This window comes from Varanus komodoensis, unplaced genomic scaffold (assembly GCF_004798865.1).
Source record: "Varanus komodoensis strain SLA01 unplaced genomic scaffold, ASM479886v1 scaffold5, whole genome shotgun sequence".
NCBI lineage: Eukaryota > Metazoa > Chordata > Lepidosauria > Squamata > Varanidae > Varanus > Varanus komodoensis.
In genome coordinates, this window is record NW_025336087.1 from 11,281,213 (window position 1) to 11,301,255 (window position 20,043).

Here is a 20,043-nt window from a genome sequence, read left to right on the forward strand (position 1 = left end):
GCTCATTGCTGGTTTTGTAGGAATGATTTATTTTTACTTGTACAAAAAAACTACTATTTAATTTTCATCTCACTATGTCAATGACACTGTTTTGTAAACTGCTTTTATTTGTTTTATTTTTGGTTGGATCATTTTATTTTAATTTTAAACATTTTTATGGAATATTGAGCATTTAATAAACTAAGATCATCAGCCATTCCTCAGATATTTAGTTATGGAGCATGTCCCACTACAGTAAAAATTGTTGGGAAATTTGCTTTGAGGTGGTTTGCTTTTTTGCCATATTCTCTATTTTCAGAAAAATATATAACATTATTGTTAACTTTCCCCTGTGATCTTTCTGAAAATTAACATCATTTAGAAATATAAAGTAAATTCAGATTATAATCCAAGTTATAAATTGGAAAGAATGTGGTTAATATTAATTATTTAACATTTAGCACAAAACATGTTTGTATGCAGAAAATGGATAAATTTGTGTTTAGGGAGATACTGTTGTATGTAGTTTTAGTTGAAACAAATAGGCTAATTTTTTCACCTCTTTTTTGAATTAATTAGATGAATACTTTAAAATGGATGCTTAACATATAGTCCTTGTGGAGGGAAACACACCTACCTGTATATTAATTTAAACTTCTGAATGTTGCCCCATCTCTGTGGATATGCTACTGATGTTGCAAACCCACCTTCAAGAAACAGCATCTTCTAAATTAATCCTTTATATATCTATTAAGTTTGCATAGGTAAGTCTGGGTAGGATTGCTGACTTAGTTTATTGTAAGCAGTAATAGAAACATCAATTTCTGCCTAAGTTCTAGTGAGTTATGTTTGTAAAAGCAATGTTGCCAGGTGTTTTTTTTAGAGCAATCCTACTGTTTGCAAGCTCCTGCTAGTTGGAGCTCTGGCAATGAGGTCACCAACATTCTCAAAGTAACAATAAAGAAAGCTTTCAGTGTCTTTCCACCCACATGCTTTTGTTTCTTTACACTTGGAAGCAATGGGAGGAAATCATTTTTGACCAGTTCCAGGTGTGGGAGTGTTGTTTGGGACTGAGTGGCTGTGGATCCTGTGGTGCGCAGCCACTTCCCTGTTCCATGCTCAGCACACCTCAATGTACCTCTTTTTCCTCTTTCCTGAGGTCAGAGTTCCTGGGAGCAGCTGAAAAAGGAAGCTCAGATTTTCCTCTCTGGGGTTAGAGCCCTATCTGTAGCCTCAGAAAGGCATATCCACACTGTCATTTCATCACTGATACACCTTCCCAGGATCATATGAATACTCTGTTAGCTGAGCTTTAGTTTTGGAGCAGCATATTTAAATACATTGTCAGCAAATGAGGAATAACCCTTCTTCCCTCCTTTTTTCCCTTAACTTCTCCTAGAGAAGTAGCTCCTGTCAATAAATCACAAAATAGCGACTGTCTTTGCTACCAGTCTGTGATAGTGCAAGAGTTAAGGGGTGGGGAGAACATTTTTTATGTGCAATATTTAAGGCTTGTGATATGTAACACTTTTATTTTACCTGCATCTTTTCATGTATGCTCTAGTAATCCTGATACTATTAATTAACACAAATAAGAAATATTAGAAGCAGCTGTTGAGAAAAGAAGAGATGATTGTGTATGTCAACCATGGAAATAAATTTTCCCTACAAGTGATGTGATAGAAAACAAATGTAACCATAATGCATTTTCTTTAGTTCTTTACAAATAATCAATTCTCTTCTTTATGGAATGAGTTGTATACATGCTGGGACCAGCAGGTACCAGTACATAGCAGGGCTGAAGACAATAAATGCAACGTCACGTTTATAGTTATTGGTAATTTATAAAATCCCCGCAGGACTTGAAACTTGTTTAGCATAATAGCAAGACTATATTCTGAGCTGTTTTCTTTTTGTTGTAATGGTAGGTGCATACTAATAAACCAAATGTCAACCAAAAATAGGGGAAAACTCTAACATATGAATATCATTGTGTTTAATATTTTTCCAAAAGTGCCATTTCAATAAATTGTATTTCTATTTAATTGCTTACTTTCAATCATTGGGGAAATTTTAGAGGTTGGAATGCAGATCCCCAGTGCTTTGCTAGAATGTGACATTAATTTGCTGCCAGAAACCTGCCTCGTGTGCATGCTTAACTGCATGCATATAATTTGTTTCATATAGAAGCTTTATCAGAGTACCTATTCTGCACAGCATGTGGTTTTAAACAAAATATTTAATTACAGCAGTTAGAAAAAAAAGATAATGCACGGTGACAACTTATTATTTCCTGTTTGCAGCTTATAGCTGACAGAGGCAAATGGATATAAGTGTTTTCAGTAAGGCTTGTACATTCAATAATTCTTGTAGAACATTGTCAGGGTCTGAACCAACAACAATTGCCCCCCGCCCCCAAAGCAAACACTTTGAAATGTTGAGGAATTTGGGGCTGCTTCTTGAATGCTGTCTGAAATGAAGTGGTATATAGTGACTAATTTGGAGCAATTTCTCCCAATTTGTTGTCCTCCAGATAGTTTGGATTTTTGACTGCCATCATTCCTAGTCAGCATGATAAGTCGTAGTCCAAAGCTTCTGGAGGTCAACCGGTTGGGGAAGACTGAGCTAGAGGATCGTTGGTTGGTTGGTTTTGTTTGTGTATTGTTCCACATCCAGTCCAGATTCCAGAGTGATGACCAGTACAAAGTTAAAACAAAATAATAAAAATAATAAATTAAAACAGTAAAAAATGAGATAGCATTAAAACCATGACTGATCAACAAAAAGTGTTTCCCAGAATAAGGGTATCTTTAGCAGACACTGAAAACAGCATAGTGCTGATGCCTGCCTGACTTCCTGATGCAGCGAATTCCGTTGAAGTAGGCCCACCAAACTGAGAACTCTTTTCCTGGTGAACTCTAGTAGAGTTGTGGGTCCATGTAGAACCACCAAGAGAATGTCCTCTGATGACCTCAGTGGCTGGGCAGGTTAGTAATGGAGCAGGTGCTTTCTCCAGGTATCCTATTTTCATGTTGTTCAGGGCTGTGTCCACTAATATTAAAACCTTAAACTTGACCTGATAGTGAATAGGTGACCAATACAGTTCATTCAGCAAGGGAATTGCATGCCAAAAAGAGGCAGCTACTGACAACAGTCCAGCTATTGCTTTCTGTACAAGTTCCAGCTTCCAGAGCCACTTTAAGGACAGCTCCATACATTACAGTGTTCCATACAATATTACCAGTGCCTGTATCACTTGGGCCAAGCTCTGCCAGAAAGAATAATTAGAGATGGTAAAAGGCAACTGCTTCACTCACTTGGGTTTCTGGTGAAAGCAATAGATTTAGGAGTACCCCCAGACTGCAAACCTGATATTTTGGAGGGACTACAAACCCATCCAGAACAGTCAGTGAGTCTGTCTCCCAGGTGCTCCTTGCCACTGAGTCTACTTGTGACTGGAGTCACAGTTCTGGAGCACCTCCAAACTATGAACTTTGTCCTTTAGGGCAAGTGCAGCTCTGTCCGAAACAGGTTGAACATCACCCAGCTGGACAGACATCCCACTCACTAACACCACCTCCATCTTGTCCGGACTGAGTCTCAGTTTGCTGACCCTCATCCAGTTTACCTTGCGCAGACATTGAATCAGAACTCCCACCTGGATTTGATGAAAAAGAGGGGTAGAGCTGAGTGTCATCTGCATATTGATGGCATCTCAACCCATACCTCCAGATAACCTCTCAGCACTTTGATGTAGATGTTGAATAGCATGGGGGACAAAATATAGCCCTATGGTACCCCATGGCATAACTGCCATGGTGCAGAGCAATAAATCCGCAGCACCATCTTCTGGAATTGGCTGGTCAAGTGGGAGTGTAGTACCTCCTATTCCTGGCCCAACTAGCCTATTCAAAAGGATACCATGATCAATGGTATTGAAAACCACTGAGAGGTCCAAGAGAATCAACAAAGTCATACTCCCCCTTTCTTTCTTTTGGCAAAGGTCATCCCACAGGGTAACCAAGTCAGTCTGTGTTCCAAAGCAGGGCTGAAGCCTGATTGGAATGGATCTAGATAGTCAGTATCATCCAAAAGTGCTTGGAGCTGCTCAGTCACCAACTGCTCAAACACCTTGCCCAGGATGGGGACGTTAGCTACAAGCTAATAGTAGCTAACATCTTCTGGCTCCAAGTTAGTTTTTTTTAAAGGAGTGGTTTAATTACAGACTCCGCTAAAGAGACTCGCACCACTACCTCTTTCAAGGAGGCATTTATAGCTTCTTGGACTCAGGTTCAAATCTCTTCTTTAGTTGTAATAATAAGCCATGATGGGTAAGAGTCAAGCATATACGTGGTAGGCCAGACTTGACCTTATCCACATCCTCAGGCATCAATAACTGAAACTCATTCAACAAAACTGGATCAGACAGTGCTCTGAATACATCTGTTAATGGACCATATTTATTGTGGCATCCAGTTTGTGATGAAACTGAGCAACTTTATTTACAAAGTCCTATGCAAATTCACCACAGTGAGCTACCAGGGGTTTCATATTTCCTTTCTCTGGCCCAGAATGTAAAAGGCCATGCACCGCTCTGAAAAATTCTGCTGGATGGCACTGAGAAGACAATGCTGGTGGAAAAGAACTGCCTCTTTGCCACCCTTGTTGCCAAAGACTTGGCTTGATAGTGAGTGCTAATCCATGTTTGATCAGACTTAGCATGATTTGTTCTCCACCTGCAGTCTAGCTAACTCCCCACTTGCTTCATTTCCCTCAACTCAAGTTTATATCAAAGAGCTAGCCAGGCTCTGCTCAAGGGAAAAAGGCACTTGGGTGTGATCATGTCAACCACTCAAGTCATCTCTGGGCTTTGATAGGAACACCAATTATTTCAGCTGGAAACTCCCTCAGAGCCCTCTGGAAATCATCAGGATCCATTAACCTCCGGTAGTGAACCATTTTAAGAGGTCACTCATCCTTGCAGAAGGGGGTGGGTGGGCAAAACTCTAAACCTCAAAAGGAAGTCATTTGACCATGAAAAAGAAGTTAATGTTAATCCCCCAACTTCCAGATCAGCATCCTCCTGCCCAGTCAGGTGGACCAGATCAAGAGTGCATCCTTTTACATGTGTAAAAGAAGGCCACTGGTGGTGGAAGACTCTACCTCCAGGCTGTAGCTGTGGCAGACCCTCCCTCCCTCACCAGCCAGTGAGGGATAGCAGCCACAGTGGAGGGCAGTAGGCAGGCAGGAGTTTGGTCCAGTGGTGGATAGCTCTTGCCCACCCCAGACTCAGGCCCCCAGAAGGCAGCCACTATTTTCCTAATAGTACCAAGCAAATAAGCTTACAATTGTGATGTATGTTTCAAGAGGTTAGCACTACAAATATTAGTGTTAGGGTTATATCCAGAGCTTTTCATCTGCCCAACAGAGCAGCATCTGTTATTGGAATAGGTTCAGCTTCACTTGCAGCACCCCAACATCTCCAGTAATTGTTTGGGCATGGGGTCCATCAAGACCAGGTTTGAAAGGGTTATGACAGCTACAGGGGGAAGGGAGAGGGAAAATGCTGATATATGAGTGGAGTACTCGATATAATCCTATTGGTGCCTTTTTGTGGGGCATATGATTTCCAATTTTCTGTGGTGTATGAGGAAAATACTATAGTGTGCTTAAGAAGAAATAAGCAAAGTGTATTGTGGATCCAAATGTTATAACCCTAACTTTTGAGGTGTTTTATACATTCAAGAAACGTTCCTTTTATGTTAGTGTTTTTTTTTTTAAATAAACTCCATGTTTCTCTGTTATGACCTGACAGCTTTGAACTCAAGATAGTAATGTCTATACCTTCTGATTAATATGTATGTATACACTTTATTTGTTCAGTCAATGGTCATAACTAAATTAATGGTTTTTCCATAAATACAATACAATTTCAAAAATTACATAGGGTTATATCTTATATTGTAACAGTGGAAAGGTGATTTTTCTTCACCTTCTTCCATGGGTAGTTCCTAGAATGCTGCTAAGCCTCTTCTGACGGTACTGAGGGAAGGAGGAGCACTGAAAAATGGGTGCATGTACCTTTACCAAGCAGGAACTCCACTTGCTGAAGATGCCTCCACCTGATTTTCAAGAAGTTTTCCTTCTGCCTCAGCCCCCTTCAACCCATTATTCGATCTAATAAGGAATGTCCTCTGATCTCCAAAAGAGATTTTTCTCAGGCTGGTAAGGGGAAGAAAATGGCAGGGAAGCAAATTCCGTTTTGCAGCACAGTGTTGGATACTGTTGTATTATAAACATGCATCATAATAGTAAAATGTAACTCAATCTTATAGTTTCCCTTCTAAATTTTGTTTGAGCTTTAGCAACAAAAAGTGCAAAACATGTTGATTTAATTACATATTAATCTTATTCAGGACATTCAAAGTATTTATCTTAGTCAATCCCATGTCTGATATAGCATATCCTTTTATTTCTCGCTGAATCATCTCATAAATCAAGCTACTGAAAATACAGTGTAGAAAATCCTTGGTCTCATTTTTTCCTCAAATTCAACATACTTGCTCTATTTGTCTTCCCATAGTCTTCCCAGAAAGCATAATGCTAAGGATGGCTTTTATACAAATACTTCCTTCTCATCATCATCATGATGTTCCATATGGAACAGTTTCTACTCCCGGTACCTTGCTGCCATTGCTGCTGCGTTTAAAACAGACACACACCCTTCCTCTTTTGTCAGGACTGAACGAACAGAAGTGCATATCCCATAGATTTATCTGGTGCAGCTTTCATAGTGAACTTGATCTGAAAAGCCAGGGTAACATTTCAGCAGCTCAGACAAAATTGTAGTTTTAATGAGCAAAATTGGTCACTAGGGATGATGACCATCTTCTCATATTCTATCACTGGTTTTGTTTGGGGGGGGGGGTTGTTTAGTCGCTAAGTCATATCCAACCCTTCACAACCCCATTGACAACATTCCTCCAGGTTCTCCTGTCCTCTGTCATCTCTCGCAGTCCACCCACCCCCACCCCTCAGTGACCCCATCTAGCCACCTCAACCTCTGCTGTCCCCGTCTCCTTTTGCCTTCAATTGTTCCCATCATCAGGGTCTTCTCCAGTGAGTCCTTTCTCATTAGGTGACCAAAGTATTTGAGTTTCATCTTCAGTATCTGACCTTCTAAAGATCAGTCAGGATCAGTTACCTTTTAGATTGACTGGCTTGATCTCTTTGCAGTCCAAGGGACTCGCAGGAGTCTTCTCCAGCACCACAATTCAAAGGCCTCAATTCTTCGGCGCTTAGTCTTCCTTATGGTCCAACTTTCACAGCCGTACATTGCAACTGGGAAAACCATAGCCTTGACTATACGCACTTTTGTCGGCAGGGTGATGCCTCTGCTTTTTAGTATGCTGTAGATTTGCTCCCAAGGAGCAAGCATCATTTAATTTCTTGACTGCAGTCACCGTCTGTGGTGATCTTGGAGCCCAAGAAAATAAAATCTGCAACTACCTCCATCTGTTCCACATCTATTTACCAGGAAGTGATTGGACCAAATGCCATGATCTTACGAGTTTCCTTAATGATGAGTTTCAGGCCAACTTTTGTGCTCTTCTCTTTCACCCGCATCAAAAGGCTCTTTAGTTCCTCTTCACTTTTTGCTAGGAGAGTGGTATCTTCTGCATATCTGAGGTTGTTGATATTTCTCCTAGCAGTCTTAATTGCAACTTGTGATCCATCTAGTCCGGCCTTTCGCGTGATGTACTCTGCATATAAATTAAATAGGCAGGGGGACAATACAGTGGTACCTCGGCTCATGAACGAGGTACCAAATCAGGTCGCGAACAAAAAATTCATTAAATTTTTGACTCAGGTCACAAACTCTGCATTGGGTGGCAGCTGTGATCTCGGCTGTCTCCCCACCCCCCTGAGTGGGGAGATGGCTGCAATCGTGCCTGTCTTTCCTGCATGAGCCTGCCCATGATTGGGCCCATCTTTCCTGCAGGAGCACAACCGCGATATCCACCATCTCCCCCCGCCAGCACGCCTGCGTTCGCACCCATTTCTTCCACCCTGAGCGTGCGGTCATGCTGGGGGGCGGGGGGCGAGATGGCTGCGATCTTTGTTGTTCTTTGTCACTTTGCTTCACATTTTTCTGATTAAAAAAAATATAGTTACAGAACAGATTAACATTTACACTGAACCTTATGGAGAAACTTATGAGTGCAAATGTACAGTAGTTTGAGCATTCTTTGGCTTTGCCCTTCTTTGGGATTGGAATGTAAACTGACCTTCTCCAATCCTGTAGGCACTGTTCAGTATTCCAAATTTGCTGGCATGTTGGTCCTTCTTTGCATGAAATATTCCCTTGATATCTCCAATTTTCTTGAAGAGATCTCTATCTTTCTCATTCTATTGTTTTCCTCTATTTCTTTGCACTGTTCATTTAAGAAGACCTTCTTATTTCTTCTAGCCATTCTCTGGTATTCTGCATTCAATTGGGTATATCTTTCCCTTTCTCCCTTGCCTTTCACTTCCCTTCTTTCCCCAGCTGTTTGTAAAGTTTCCTCAGACAGCCATTTTGCTTTCTTGCATTTCTTTTCTTTGGGATGGTTTTAGTGGCTACCTCTCCTGTACAACGTTGCAAACCTCCATCCATAGTTCTTCAGGCACACTGTCTATCAGATCTAATCTCTTAAATCTATTTGTAACCTCCACTGTATATTCATAAGGAATATGATTTAGGTCATACTTTGAATGGCCAATGGCTTACTTTTTTCCATTCAAGCCTGAATTTTGCAACAAGAAGTTCATGGTCTGAGCCACAGTCAGAACTTTTCCATATTACCTGCAAAGCACATAATCTGATTTCTGTGTTGACCATCTGGTGATGTCCATGTGTAGAGTCGTCTCTTGGGTTGTTGGAAAAGAGTGTTTGCTATGGCCGGCATGTTCTTTTGTCAAAATTCTGCCAGACTTTGCCCTGTTTCATTTTGTACTCCAAGGCCAAACTTGCCTGTTAGTCCAGTTATCTTTTGACACCCTACTTTAGCATTCCAATCGCCCATGATGATACAGACATCATTTTTGGAGTTAATTCTAGAAGGTGCTGTAGGCCTTCATAGAACTGGTCAACTTCAGTCTCTTAGTTATCAGTGGTTGGGGCATAGACTTGGACTACTGTGGTATTGACTGGTTTGCCTTGGATTCGAACTGAGATCATTCTGTCATTTTGGAGATTGTATCTCAGTATTGCTTTTCCTACTCTCTTATTGACTATGAAGCCTACTCCATTTCTTCTGAGGGATTCTTGCCCACAGGAGTACATATGATGGTCATCTGAATTAAATTCGCCCATTACTGTCCATCTTAGTTCACTGATTCCCAAGATGCCGATGTTCAGTCTTGCCATCTCATGTTTGACCATGTCCAGCTTACCTTGATTCATGGATCTTACATTCCAGGTTCCTATGCAGTATTGTTCTTTACAGCATCAGACTTTCGCCACCAGATACATCTACAACTCCTATTTATACCTAGACTCTCTCGTAATCCCGCTATTAAGACCGTTTCTTACAGAATGGTCCTCTCTGTGTGAGTAGTTACTTCTGGACTGATTGTGAGAAGTGTTATTCCAGAGAGAGGATTGAATGCATTTAAAACATGTATTTAGGGTAGCGTTTCTGCAAGTTGTAAAATAAATGGATAATTGTCACACACATATGCAATGACATAGTGAAAAATACTCAAATATACAGAAGGTGCATTTCTCACAAACTTGTTGAGTGGCCTTTCCTTTCTGTCTCCCTCCTTGTATCCCTTTCAGTACCTGCCATCAAATTTAGATTACAAAATCTTTGGAAGAATTACTGAGTCTTTTGTGTTTAAATTCTTGTTCTCTAGCTCGTGGCTGGGAGTGTCGTGATGGCATTTGAAGAAGTCTGTCCGGACAGAATAGACCTGATTCATAAGAACTACCGAAAGCTCTGTAATCTGTTGGTTGATGTGGAAGAATGGGGACAAGTTGTTATTATCCACATGCTTACTCGGTATGCACGTACTCAGTTCGTGAGCCCCTGGAAAGAGGTAAGCAGTTTTAAGTAAAAACATTATTTTGGCTAGTCCAGTTTTGCTAAAACCACGCTTTTTGACATACTGGCAATCTCAAGTTAGGAATGTTTGAGTAATGAACATCCATACTTACTAATTAACTTCCATAAAGCCTATTAATTTAAAAATTCAAGTTAAAAACAATTGGTTCATAGTAATGAACATGGGAACTTTTGGAGTTATGCAGCCTACTGCAGAACATCATCATCACCATAAAGAGAGAAGAAGCAAAAGGGGAGAGCGGGATGGCCTCCAAAGCATGCCTTCCTGCCCAGCCCATCTGGAGAGGGAAATCTCTCTGGCATTTCCTTGGTGCAAAGAGGAGACACAGGTGAATGAAAGGGAAAGCAGAATATAAGAACATAAGAATGTAATAAATGCAGAAGAGGAGCCCTGCTGGATCAAATCAAGGTCTGAGGGAGGGGGGCAGACATACACATATGGTCAACAGTATTAAGAGTTAAGGTTTGGAGATATTCACAGTTTTTCCACTTTTGCAGAGGTCCTACATCTCTAATCCCCTTGAATGTAAAGGACCAACTGTATTTCTTGTGTTTTATATGCATAGAAAGGTAAAATATATTCATATAGTAAGACAGACAATTGGCATACTAATCCTAAATTCGACCTGTACATACATGATCTGACTTACGTACAAATTTGATTTAAAGATGTTCTCAGGAATGGAACTCATTCACAGTCTGAGTCCCTGTATTCTCAAGAATGTGTACTTATGCACTCAGGAATATGTGTGTCCTCTAGATGTTTTGTACTACAACCCCAGTATTCCTGATCATTGGTAATTCTGGTTGGGGTAGATGGAACTTTGAGTCCAAATCATTTGGGGGGGGTAGAATTCCCAAAAGAAGTCACAAATGTTGACTACCTGTCAGAATAGGATGTAAAAGCAGCTATGAGAAAGAAGAGTGCCAATTGGATATTGCAGCAAAGTGGATAAAGTCCTTCCTTCAAAATGTATATATGTGTTATTTATCAAATGAAAGGATTATTGGCCAGTGTATCTATAACAAAAGAATTTTTGTGTTTGTCAAAACTTGTGCTAAACTCACAGAAATCACCTTAGTTTCCGAACAGAAATCAACGTTATTTTTTAGATTAATATTCTCTGGTGGTTACAGTTTAAACTGTAATTTCATTTCATATTCTTAACAGTCTAAGTTTTAAAAAGTGTATGATGGTGGTGAACACAACATTGCAATCATTTCTTTATTTATTTTAGTAATATCCTTCCTTTTTTCTTTTCAAGAAACTCGGAGCAACTTACTTAAGTCTCCTCAATCTTCTCACAACAACCCTGTGAGGTAGCTTCAGCTGTGAGTCTGTGATTGGCCAAAAGTCTCCAGTTAGCTCTATGGCTGAGTGGGGACTAGAACCCAAATCCCCTGAGTCCCAGTCCTCCTATCTTAACCACAGCACCACACTTTCAGTCAGTTCAAAAACATAGGTGTTAGTTGTTTGAGAAGCTAGAGCAAGAAAAGAATAAAATATTTTTATCATATTTGTGATCCAACCTATTCAGCATCTACATAAAACAAAGGAACACTACTCAGTATAACCTCACAGAGTGTAGTAGCTTTTCCACTAGTAAGTTGTTTAGGAGATTCCACCTGGGGCAGGGGGATATTGGGTTCACCTCAGCCTTCTTTTTTTCCTGCCCTGTTCTTACCACAGATAAATTGAATGAATGACTGAGTTGTGAAGATACCATTTTTATTCACTTCTCTATGTAGCAATGCTAGTAAAGGGTGGAGAGAATGTGTTTTTGCCATGTTTATATAACAGCTCTTCAGATACTTAAGAAGTGCTATCATGTTCTGCTCATCTTTTTTTACCCAGGCTAAATGTATCCCATTGTTCTGTGTGAATCAGTTCACCATCTCAGTTGCATTCCTCTGAACCCATTCCTGTAAGTTTATGTCAGCTTGAAGTGTGGTGCTCAGGATTGGACATAATACCTCTGGATGAAGTCTAAGTAGTGCAGAATTATTTCTCTTAACTTGGAAAATATGCTTCTCTTAATGACATTTAAAAGAAGTCACACTGCTGACTTCTTTCCTCTTATTACTGTTTTTCCATTTAGGAAGCAAAACTTTGTTGCCAGTAATTTGCTCAAACAAGATAAGGGGAAGACTCAGGCTAGCATACTCTGACTTGGAGCCAGACTCAAGTCCAGTATCTTTGCCATGAAAACCCCATGGACAGTTCCCACTGTGGAAGCCATGGAATTAAAAAATGGGTTACTTAAGTTCCATTAATGTCAGTGGGTATACTCTAAACCAAGTTTGGACCCAACCTATTCTATCCCAGGAAACAGGAGTAGATGTAATGGACTTGAATTACAGGAAGGTAGGTTTCAGTTGAGAAACTCAAGATAGCAGCAGTTTGACAATAAGAATCAATTATGTTGGGTTCAATTTTCCTGCTTGGAGATTTGCAAGAAGAGGCTGGACATCCACTTGCTGTTCTTTCTTGAAGCCAACTGTCCTGCTGTAACTTTAGTTAAGGCAAGCTTCTGTTGAGTATCCAATAGGTAAGAGAATTTCTGTCAGAGCATTATTTATTTATTTATTCATTCATTTTATAAGCCACCTACTACAAGCATCTTAGGATGGCTTACAAGAAAAGAAAAAAACCCTGAAAATATAAAACAAAACAAGGCACTGTATCTAACCTCAGTAATAAAACCCAGAATAAAACCAATTAAACATTAAAATGATGGGATAATAAAAAGGTTTTCACCTGGCACCAAAAAGAACAAAGCAATAGTGCCAGGCAGACCTCCCTGGGGGCAAATTCCAGGGTCAGGGCACCACTGCCAAAACTGCCCTTTTCTGGATAACTACCCTCCTAATCTCCTTCAAGGAGGGCTCCCAGAGAAGGACCTCTGCCTCAGATTTCAAGGCGTGGGTGGGCACATAAGGAAGAAGGCACTCCTTTAGATATCCAGGACCCAAGCCATTTAGGGCTTTAAAGGTCTTTATAGGTCATTACCAGCACCTTAAATTGGGCCCAGACTTCAATTGGCAGCCAGTGTAAACTGTATAGGGTCTGTGATGTATGAGAGTACCTGCCAGTTCCAGTTAATATCTGTGAGGTTCTGCTGCAGCATCAGGTCTCCATCTTCTGGCCACAGACCAGAATAGCAGCCCTGGTGCTTGCAAGACTGGACCCACAGTCAATTGCAGTCACCTGGGCTGTTATGAGCACCACCTGGGAGCCCTGTGGGAAGAGTTATATAAGAAACGGCTCTTCCCTCCAGATGCTGCTTCAGGATATCATAATATCCTGGCAGGTCTTTTCTGAACCAGTTGAAGTTTCTGTACTGTCTTCAAGGGCAGCCCTATGTATTCCAATTGGGAAGTTGCCAGATTGTGGGTCACTGTTGCTAGGCACTGCTCATCCGGGTAAGGGCACAGTTGGTAAATCAGGTGAAACTGAAGGAAAATGCTCCTCACCACTGCCAACACATGGGATTCCAGAGATAGGTTTGGGTTGAGGAACACTCCCAAACAGTGCACTCTGTCTTTTAGGGGGAGTGCAGCCCCATCCAGGAGAGAGATAAGATCACTTGCCTGGAGGGCTGAACTGCCCATCAGCAGGACCTCTGTCTTGTCTGGATTGAGCCTCAATTTTTTGTCCCTCATCCAGCCCATTATCCTGGCCAGATACTGATTAAGGACTGTCACTGCCTCACCTGGACTAGATGTAAAAGAGAGGTTGTGCTGGGTGCCATCAGCATACCGATGACTCTACAGCCCAAAATCCCGGATGACCTCTCCCAGTGGTTTCATGTAGATTTTGAAGAGCATGAGGGATAAAATGGAACCCTGTGGAATAACATTCTCACCCTGTTCCTTTATTGTCTTTCAGAAGCTCTCTTCTGACACTCATCTGTAGTTTTGCATGCCTAGATTAGGATTTAAAAAACAAACTGGTTTCTTTTTATTCCTGTCCTAATAACCCCACTCTTTCTGAGCTCTGATAAAGTAGCCTTTATGATTTAAGACAGTGTCCATATTTGTTCCCTTAGTTTTTTTTTTTTTTACCCCACAAGCATTAGACAGCTATGGGACTTGCTACATATGATGTAGCACCACCACAAAATGGATGTGGAAAACATCAACAGCCAGCCTCATGTAAGGGTAGTGATTAACAATTAACAGTGTGCTATAACATGGCCCTTCCCTCCTTTTTAAAACTAGTTTTTATTAGTCTGGAATGATAGTATTTAGGATGTGGACCGAAAAACACATGAATAGGTTTTCCACTGACTGCATAAGAATTAGTACTTAAAGCTTTAGCATATTAAAGAAAACTGAACTGAGTATATATTTTACAGAATACATGGTACAGTTTCCAGTGGCGTAACCCTGGCAGAAAAATGGAAGTACATGAACTGAAGTTATTACGATACTTAAACCACATAATTTACTTTAGATATCATTAATGTCACAATTTTCATCATATTTGTTAACAGTTTCTTTCCATGTTCCCACACCTCTTCATAGCAGCTGCCACACTCCTAATACATTTTAAGTCTTGTTTAGTAGATGAGCATGCTCCTGTACTAAATGGATGCGTTGTTGACATTTTGGATTTATGCCTAATAATATTAAGAATGCAATCTGGAGCAGGTGCCTGATCAGGCACAATAGGAACAAGCCTCATTTTCAATTTTCCCAACCTCTTCCTTCAGATCTTGTGTATGAGTGTCTTTCTATGTGTGTTATGTCTTTCATAAGTGACCAACCCATACAAATATGCTGTCTGTGTCAAGCCTCTCACAAGTTTACTTGGAAATAAACAAAGGAAATATGTTACTCAGTTGGTATAAGTTTGTTTGTTCAGGCTTCCTTGTGGCTATAGTTGCAGTCGCTGTGAAAATACCTCAGTGTTCTTAGTGAATTATTGGATTGATTCAGAGGTATTCTTCTGTTTGTGGAAGGACCTTCACTCCAATGGAAACTTCTACTAATGGAAGAGATGGCAGGAATGTTTGCTGTTGTCCTCTCCCACCTTCAGCCTCCATGTTACCACTGATCACACTGTTTCTTATTCCTCCAGAGCAGTTTTATTTTGGGTGGAAAACAATTTTTGGAGACAATTCCAATCTTTTCAGAGATCCATTAATGATGCTATAAACGTACCTTCAGTTTGTAGTTGTCTTTGAAGTATAGGTTGGTCAGTTATAAAAGGTATAACTTTCTTTGCTAAGATGAAAAAACTGTGCAATAGTACTTGTCATAAAGCTATGAGTTCTCTTCAGTCTTTCCCCCATTTATCATTTTTCTCATCGTATGTACATATTGTATCAGAAGATAACCCTTATCTTTAGCTTCTACTTCCACAGTAATAGCACAGTATTTTTTAGGTGCATGAAATAGCTGACTATGATAAAGACCCAGTGCAATTTGCAGTTGTGGTTAAGAGTCTGGAAATGTGCTGTGAGTTTGCATGTTGTATCTTGTTCCCTTATTGTTGTGTTCTAGTGTCACAAGTATACTGGTGCTAACCCAGTGTAGGTGTTATACCACACTGGTTTTTACTGACAAAGAAAGGAAACCTCTGTCCAGCTCCCAGTCTCTTAACTATGATTAAATGATTAGCAGCATTATGTCATGAACAGCAAGAAAATTAAGATAACCAAATTGGTTTCTTACTAATTTAATAGATAAAGTAACTGAAGAAAACCTCTTTGGTATCATGAGGTCTCCATGATACTTTTTCAGTAGGTTCTTAAATAAACACATAACAAGGCTCCTTGTGTAGTAGAACAGATTTTTAATTTAGTTTATTTGCATCATTATAGATCAGTATTTAGACTGTTTATATGTAAATGTATGATTTGAGGAACAATTAAGAGTTGACAAAGTATATTGCAGTCATATCAATTGCAGTGCATTTTCCATAATTTTTCTAACTGACATCTTTGATAAATAGTGGTTGCCAAGTCAAAACCGATTATACAGTGCACTAGGAATTCATGGTGCTGTCAAGGAGAAGACCGATTGACTTTAAATTTACATATTAATGAGAAGATTTGTTAAGGGGGTGCTTGACTATAGAAAATAACAGCATATTTATAGGGCACGACATTTTATAAATAAAGCTGATGCAGGAAAATGGAAATTAAACCTTTCAGATTAATACATTCAAGAATGTTAAAATGCATATTTGCATTTTTATTTTCTGAATTTACCTTCCTCTCAGAGCAGCAGATTTTATATTCCCCCCCACCCTGAATTATATGTGCTGTTCTGTAAGGAATAGTCATTTTGAGTTATTTTGTGTGCCTCAACAGGTAAAGAAACCCACCAATTAATAGTGAGAAGGAGAACAACAGTTTCTAGTATATTTCTTAATTCTGATATAAGCCCTGTTATTTCACACTAAGTAGAGAATGAAGATTCATATTCATATTAGGATTTTGTGAGTGTTCAGTACTACTTATAAAAGAATTATAATTGTGTGTGTAACTCTTCTACACACTGAAATGTAACTTCTTTTCATACAAATGAGTTCATTGAAATAGCTTTTCCTTTTCCTTCAAGATATAACAATTCATTAGCTGTTAGATTTTAAAATGTGAATTCCAAGCTTGCTTAAATGAAGGCATTGTTATTGGTGGGCAGATCTGTTGGTATAAAAAGACAGATCTTGTCTGGCAAATTTGCCTCGAGAAAATAACAAGAAATGGTAACGTGGTTGCATCTAGCATGGTGAATCAAGAATTGGACTAGGTATTGAGGCTGTTTTATGGATTCAGTTATTCCATTGCTTTGCCAACTTCTGACAACGTGAGTATGCCTGAGAGCAGTTGAAATTCACCTGGGTTCTTTCTCATTGGCATGGTTTTATCAATGAAACAGTTTTTTTCTGCTTTTTTCCAATAGCACTGAGTTTTATTCTTCCTTTGGTAAGTTCTGTTTAAATATACAAGCCTGTATATATCAATGGCACATTAAAAAAATCTGAGAAACAACAGGCAATTTCTCTTGAAAAACTTTACCTAATCACTGTTTGTGAGCTATATCCCAGGCTTGTAGCTGAGATGTGCCATGTTCATCAAAATGTGTGATTTCTAATCTGAAACATTGGATGAAAAGTCCTTTATTGTGTCAAGTGACCAAGCACTTTTAGACATCCTCCTTATCCACAGCAGAAGGCACAGAAAATAGGAGTCATTCTAAATTCTTGGGAGCAGAAATCCAGTCACAGGATGCTTCAATTGGTGAAAGTAAGGGAAGGTTCCCCCTTTCCCCATCCTACCCCCTTTGATGCCTGAAAATATGGTGTGGATGGTTGGGATTAGGGTTAGACACCAAAACTGTGTGAAGGTGGTGCTGGGAATTGGGAATAAAATGAGGAATCAATAAAAAATTTCCTCTCCCATTCTGCTGACAGCAAGAAATTGGTGGGTCAGAATCCCTTCCAGGAACAGCAGGAGCCCTTCTGTTTATGGAAGCCAAATAGGGTTGCAGCAAATGCTGGCAACCACTGTGAATAATCAAGGTGCCTTGGGCACCTTATTGTGACATCTGAAGCCAGCAATTGCTGTTAACGAATCACTCAGCCCATGTTAGGCTGCAACAATCCTGTGAAACCAGACTGTAGGTCACCCAAGAATATCTCTGTCCTGAAAAGGGGGGGGTGAGGGTTGCTTCTGCTTAACTACCTTTAATAATTTCATCCATACCAGACATGGTTGGCTTCAGAGTTAACTTCTCCATTAGTGGATACCAAATTTGCAAGTTGAATGATGCCTCAAAAGCCCCTCAAAAGCCTCAAGCCCTGTAATTGACCAAGATGCTAGTAGAAAAATTTGGCCTACCCGAGGTATTTTGAAAGTGACTTTTTCCTATACTGGCATGGGTAGGGTGACTGGAAAGCATGCTCATGTAGGTACTGATGGATAGTATGTCGGACTAGATAGGGCCTTTATTGAAATAGATTTAGTGATTTCCTTGAAGAAAGAAGGTCAAGATCACTTGATCAAATACTCTCACTCTTGGATGGAAAAATCCTAATTGTTATTTTTTTAATAAGTTTTATTAAAAATAACCCTACAACAAAGAAAAACTATAAACAACATCAGTCATCAGAAACATCGGACCTGTCGGGTCAGCCCCCACATTTTTTTCCCCATTTGTGATAACTTAGAAACATATTTAAATCTATACGAAGTCCCGTTTCTCTAGCCAATGATAAAAAGAGTCCCAAGTTTGATAGAAATCAGGATCTTCTTTCTCCTTCAATGATAAAGTCAATCTATCCATTTCTGCACAGTTCAAGATCTTTTTTAGGATCAGTTCGTCAGTGGGTGGTTCTTCACTTTTCCAGTATTGAACAAATGCAATCCTCGTCACAGTAATTACATGTAAAATCAAGTACATTTCTTGTTTACTAATATCAACAGGTATAATACCTAATAAGAAGACTTCAGGTTTAAAAGCTAGGGATTTTTGTAGCATTTCCTCAAGCCATGTATGTATTTTAATCCAATACTTTTTCGCATTATCGCAAGTCCACCACATAGGATAGAAAGTACCCAATTTATGTTTACATTTCCAACATCCATTTGACATATTTGGAAACATCTTAGCTAATCTATTTGATGACAGATACCATCTATAAAACATTTTATACAGGTTTTCTTTATACGAAGTTGCTAATGTTACCTTAATATTTCTCTCCCACAGCGTTTGCCATTTTTCTAATTCAATATTATATCCAAAGTTTTGTGCCCACGTTATCATGGTTTCCTTAACCTGTTCATCTTCCATTCTCCTATCGAGTAAGAAATTATATAGTCTTTTAATCATTTTCTCATCTGATTTAAGCATCACCTTATCAAATGCTATTAAATCTTTATAAAAGCCCCACATTTTATAGTCTTTAGCATATCTTGAATGTATTTGCACCTTATGCCACCAAGAAATATTAGATCCTTGTTCTTGTGTTTCTTGATTCAATTTCAGTCCTCCATCATTATCCAAAATGTCGTCATATCTTATGATTCCTTCAAAGTTCAATGCATTTGGATATACAAGAGCTTCCATAGGTGAAAGCCATCTTGGTAATTTATTGTACAGTTTTGTCTTTAACTTTTCCCACACCAACATTAATGATTTCCCAATATAGTGACTTAAAAAAGAGCCATGTAACTTAGCCTTTTCGTACCACATATAAGCATGCCAACCCATTTGCAAATCATGCCCTTCAAGATACAAGATTCTCTTATTTCTTAAAGTTATGCATTCTTTTAACCACGTTAAAACAGAAGCTTGATAGTACAGCATCCAATCAGGGAGACCAAAGCCCCCATTCTCTTTAGCCTTCTGAAGTATTTTTAGTTTAATCCTTGGTTTCTTCTTTCTCCATATAAATCTTGAGATTTGAAAATGAGAAAATCCTAATTATTGAGAGCCATGTTAGGCTACACTGCAGTGCTTTACATGGGGGTCAGAAGCTGTTGCTAGTACACAATGCAAAGGCCAAGGTGCTCACTGTAGCATGAAGTAGGGAAGTTTAAGAATCCATCAGATTCCCTGGACTCGGCTCCCTAGACTGAGTTCCTGGCAAGTAGATCCAGTGTCCACTGGGTGCTCTCCAGGAGTTGATCCCCGCTCACAGCACAAGCACTGCCTCTCTCTCATACCAGGAGTCACCACTGTTTGAGTAGCTGTAACTAGCGCTAAAGTAGGCTAGTTGTGAGGGGATTGCCAGTAGCATCGTCCTGTCAAGTTTCCTCCCCCCATGACCACTGTGCAAGCAGCATTCTTTTTCCGTGCAAGCTGCAGCCATCTTTTGGGCAGCTGCAGCAGACATAGAATAAGGTTGCCAGTTGCATAACTGGAGGGTCCACAAACATTCATGGACTTCATCTTGGCTTGGATTGTTTTGGGAGACTGGGCCAGGCTCAAAAGGAAGCCTGGA

At 39.7% G+C, this 20,043-nt stretch overlaps 1 protein-coding gene across 7 annotated transcripts in view; it reads left to right on the forward strand.

Moving 5' to 3' along the window:
- AP3B1 (adaptor related protein complex 3 subunit beta 1) overlaps nucleotides 1–20,043 on the forward strand; it is a 167,849-nt gene that overhangs the window by 34,288 nt on the left and 113,518 nt on the right. For all 7 annotated transcript variants that reach the window (XM_044446339.1, XM_044446337.1, XM_044446338.1 and 4 more), the window contains exon 7: nucleotides 9,880–10,062. In XM_044446339.1, the coding sequence (XP_044302274.1) occupies nucleotides 9,880–10,062 (183 nt within the window). The remainder of the gene's footprint in view (nucleotides 1–9,879; nucleotides 10,063–20,043) is intronic.